We start from the raw sequence: 3,723 nt of genomic DNA, 5'->3' as shown, positions 1-3,723 counted from the left end.
GTTAGTATTTGATTAGGATTTTCCATATTTAGAATTAATCTAATTTTGACGAAAGATCCAAAATAGTAAAATTAGTCTATATTTTTATGGACGGAAGTAGTAATATTTTGCCCTTTTATGTGCAAATACATAATTTCTCATGTTTAAACCTATTCATAAATTCCAAAATTTAAATTTTACTCGTTTTTGAATAAAATATTCCTAACTCCTTGTTGAATGTACTCTTTTTATCCCAAAAGTTTGTCACTTATTTTTCATTTCATCCTACAAAGTTGTCATTTCATTTCTACCATTCTTAAAAATGGACCACATATTCCATGAATATATTGTCATCCACATGTTACTAAATACATACCAGATCAAAACAAGTTACAAATAAATTAATACTCCTACTACTATTACATTTTACACGCACATACAAAAAAAACAAATTACGATTGAGAGTATTGTCTCTCCTCCACAAATGTGAACACGTATACGTACACTCCCTCAATTCCACTCTATATATACTATTATATACGCATACACGCCTATTCCATTCCTTTTGTAACCGAAGCCTCTGCCTCTGCCTCTGCCTCTCGATTCGAAACCCCCTCCCCAAAATGGCCGTTTCTTCCGGTGCCGACCTCTCCAAGAGTGGCGCTGAGCACCACGGCCAATACGAGGAGCACCTCGGCAAGCGCGCCGCCGACAAATTCGACCCCGCCGCGCCCCCGCCCTTCAAGATCGCCGACATCCGCGCCGCCATCCCGCCGCATTGCTGGGTCAAGGACCCCCTCCGCTCCCTCACCTACGTCGCCTGGGATGTCCTCGTCGTCGCCGCGCTCCTCGCCGCTGCCGCCTTTTTCGACAGCTGGATCTTCTGGCCCTTCTACTGGGCCGCCCAGGGCACCATGTTTTGGGCCTTGTTCGTCCTCGGCCACGATTGGTAATAATTTAATTTAATTAAATAATACTACTAATCCCATTTCTATTATATTTGTAACCTACATTTGTAATTTCGATTTATTGCAGTGGGCACGGGAGTTTTTCGGACAATACCACGCTGAATAACGTGGTGGGACATGTACTACATTCCTCAATTCTTGTACCTTATCATGGATGGTTAGTTACTCTTTTTTCACTTTAAATTATTTTTATAAATTCCAATGGGTAACTAATATAGATCTGCATTTTACTACGTAGGCGAATTAGCCATAGAACACACCACCAGAATCACGGTCACGTGGAGAACGACGAGTCATGGGTTCCGGTAACTATTCTTAAATAAATAAATTTTGGAATTGGAATTGGAAAATGGAAATGGATGATTAATTAATTGCATTTGCATTTGCATTTGCATTTTGCAGCTGACTGAGAATTTATACAAGCAGCTGGATTTCTCAACAAAATTCTTGAGATACAAAATCCCATTCCCCATGTTTGCCTACCCCCTATACTTGGTACTCTTTTATCTCTCTCATACTACTATAAATTCACATTAATTTCCAAGACATAGGAAATTACTAAAAGATTGAATTGATTTAATTTAATTTAATTTAATTTAATTTCAGTGGTATAGAAGCCCCGGAAAAAGTGGATCTCACTTCAACCCATACAGCAGTTTGTTCAAACCCAATGAGAGAGATTTGGTGATCACTTCCACCATTTGTTGGGCTGCAATGCTTGCTTCTCTCCTCTATGCTTCCACCATTGTTGGCCCAACCATGTTCTTCAACCTCTACGGCGTTCCTTATTTGGTAACAACACTTCATCAAACTTAATTACTACCTACTATCATTTTATTCTAATCTTTTCACTATTTATGTGACAGATATTCGTTGTGTGGTTGGACACGGTTACATATCTGCACCACCATGGTTACGACAAGAAACTCCCTTGGTACCGCACCAAGGTTCTATTTTTAATATTTTATTTATTAATTTTAATTTCACTCCTGTCACTACCATATGTTCCCCAGTATTAATGTCGCATTGCCATTGTCAACACAAATATCTATACTATTTTATAGTATTATTTGTCTGGTTTAAAATTCCCACCTACCCATTAATTACTTTCTAATACTAGTATGTTACTTATTCTTTTTTTTAGTTTTCATGTATTTTGACAATGTCCTCTCAAAATATCATGAATTGGTTTATTCTAAATCTAGATCGTTCATTTCATTCCGCTTCACAAGTAGTTGTAGTTATTTATGCCTTTTGTCTTGTAATTGAAGGAATGGAGTTATTTACGTGGAGGATTGACGACAGTAGATCAAGACTATGGAATATTCAACAAAATTCACCACGATATTGGCACCCATGTTGTTCACCACCTATTCCCTCAGATCCCACATTACCATTTAGTGGAGGCGGTGAGAATTAACAGATCTCTAATCTTAAATTAATTTAATCAAACCCTAATCATGTGGCCAACAATACTTTTAATCTTTCTTAATTACTTCATTACCGTTATTTGTCCTTTTCTATGATTTTTTTAATTTTAATTGATGAATAAAATACGATGGATTTTGCAGACGAGGGAGGCGAAAAGGGTGCTCGGAAATTACTACAGAGAGCCCAGAAAATCTGGAGCGGTTCCGTTTCACTTGGTTTCGACGTTGTTGAAAAGCTTAAGTAGAGATCATTATGTGAGTGACAATGGAGACATAGTTTACTATCAAACAGATGGGGAACTATTTTCTTCTAAAGAGATTTAGTGATGGGCTCTAAACACCCAAATCATAGTAGATTTATATAAACTAGCTTTTTGGGGCCACATTATTTTCACAAGACAAATAATTGTGTGCTACAATAAGCCTTTTAAATAATTGTAGTAAGGTTTTTAGGTTGCAGTTTTGCTCTCCCTTGTTTTTTTCTTTCCTTATGATCAATTATGTAATGTTGCTTTAAATAAAGTTTACTTGTTGTATTTTCAAAACAAGTGTTGATTTTTTTGTTTGTTTGTTTCGTTACTGCTTTTTGATGTTTAACTATTTGTGGAGTAGTAATATAGATTAATAGATGTGATTATTCCAATAATAATTAGAAAAATATCAGGAGATCAGATGATGGAGTACATTTTGTAATTTACAAACTGTCACAACATTGCTATATTAGAAAAGCATGTACTAGAACTATCAATCATTTAGTTTTTGCTTGCAACAAAGTGTATAATTTGGTGGCATTAATTAAGTTCCTCCAATTTGTTTGCTTTTCTTGGTCAGTCAAAATATATGCTCGATTATAACCTTTAGCATGGTGAATATCAAACAATTTCAACTAAGAGTGAAAATAAATGGCGGATATATAGTGATGTAGGAATAAAAGAAAATAAATTAGGTGTTTTGAGTGTAGCCAAAATTTAACTCTGGGGCAAAAATATAATGAAACAAATCTTGAATAATTGAGAGGAGGCCATTAGAGTAAAAATTAAATAAATTTATAAATTCAAAGAAAATTAGTATCTTAACAAATTTATGATAGGGGCATTTGCCCCATCTAGAAGTCATGTTGCTCCGACGTCACTTATTTTTATGGTAGAAATATATAGAAACTATCGAAATCTATATGTGATGTAGAATTTCTTTTGAATTATGTACTACTATAATACATAGAATTAACTGCATATACAATTATGTAAATTCTCAACAAAGATATTAGTATGCATATTTAGATTTTTATATAGAAAATATTTGGATACTTAGAATAAAAAAAATTAAGTAGAAAATTGTAGGACATA

At 34.8% G+C, this 3,723-nt stretch overlaps 1 protein-coding gene across 1 annotated transcript; it reads left to right on the top strand.

Moving 5' to 3' along the window:
* The first annotated feature begins 439 nt into the window (after positions 1-439).
* On the top strand, positions 440-2,922 carry LOC121763363 (acyl-lipid omega-3 desaturase (cytochrome b5), endoplasmic reticulum-like). Its single transcript, XM_042159365.1, has 8 exons — positions 440-928; positions 1,015-1,104; positions 1,186-1,252; positions 1,350-1,442; positions 1,554-1,739; positions 1,814-1,894; positions 2,219-2,356; positions 2,519-2,922. The coding sequence occupies exons 1-8, from the start codon at positions 603-605 to the stop codon at positions 2,699-2,701; spliced, it is 1,164 nt and encodes a 387-aa protein (XP_042015299.1). The 5' UTR covers positions 440-602; the 3' UTR covers positions 2,702-2,922.
* Positions 2,923-3,723: the final 801 nt, after the last annotated feature.

This window comes from Salvia splendens, chromosome 14 (assembly GCF_004379255.2).
Source record: "Salvia splendens isolate huo1 chromosome 14, SspV2, whole genome shotgun sequence".
NCBI classification, from domain to species: Eukaryota; Viridiplantae; Streptophyta; class Magnoliopsida; order Lamiales; family Lamiaceae; genus Salvia; species Salvia splendens.
This window is presented reverse-complemented; position numbering and strand designations above follow the sequence as displayed.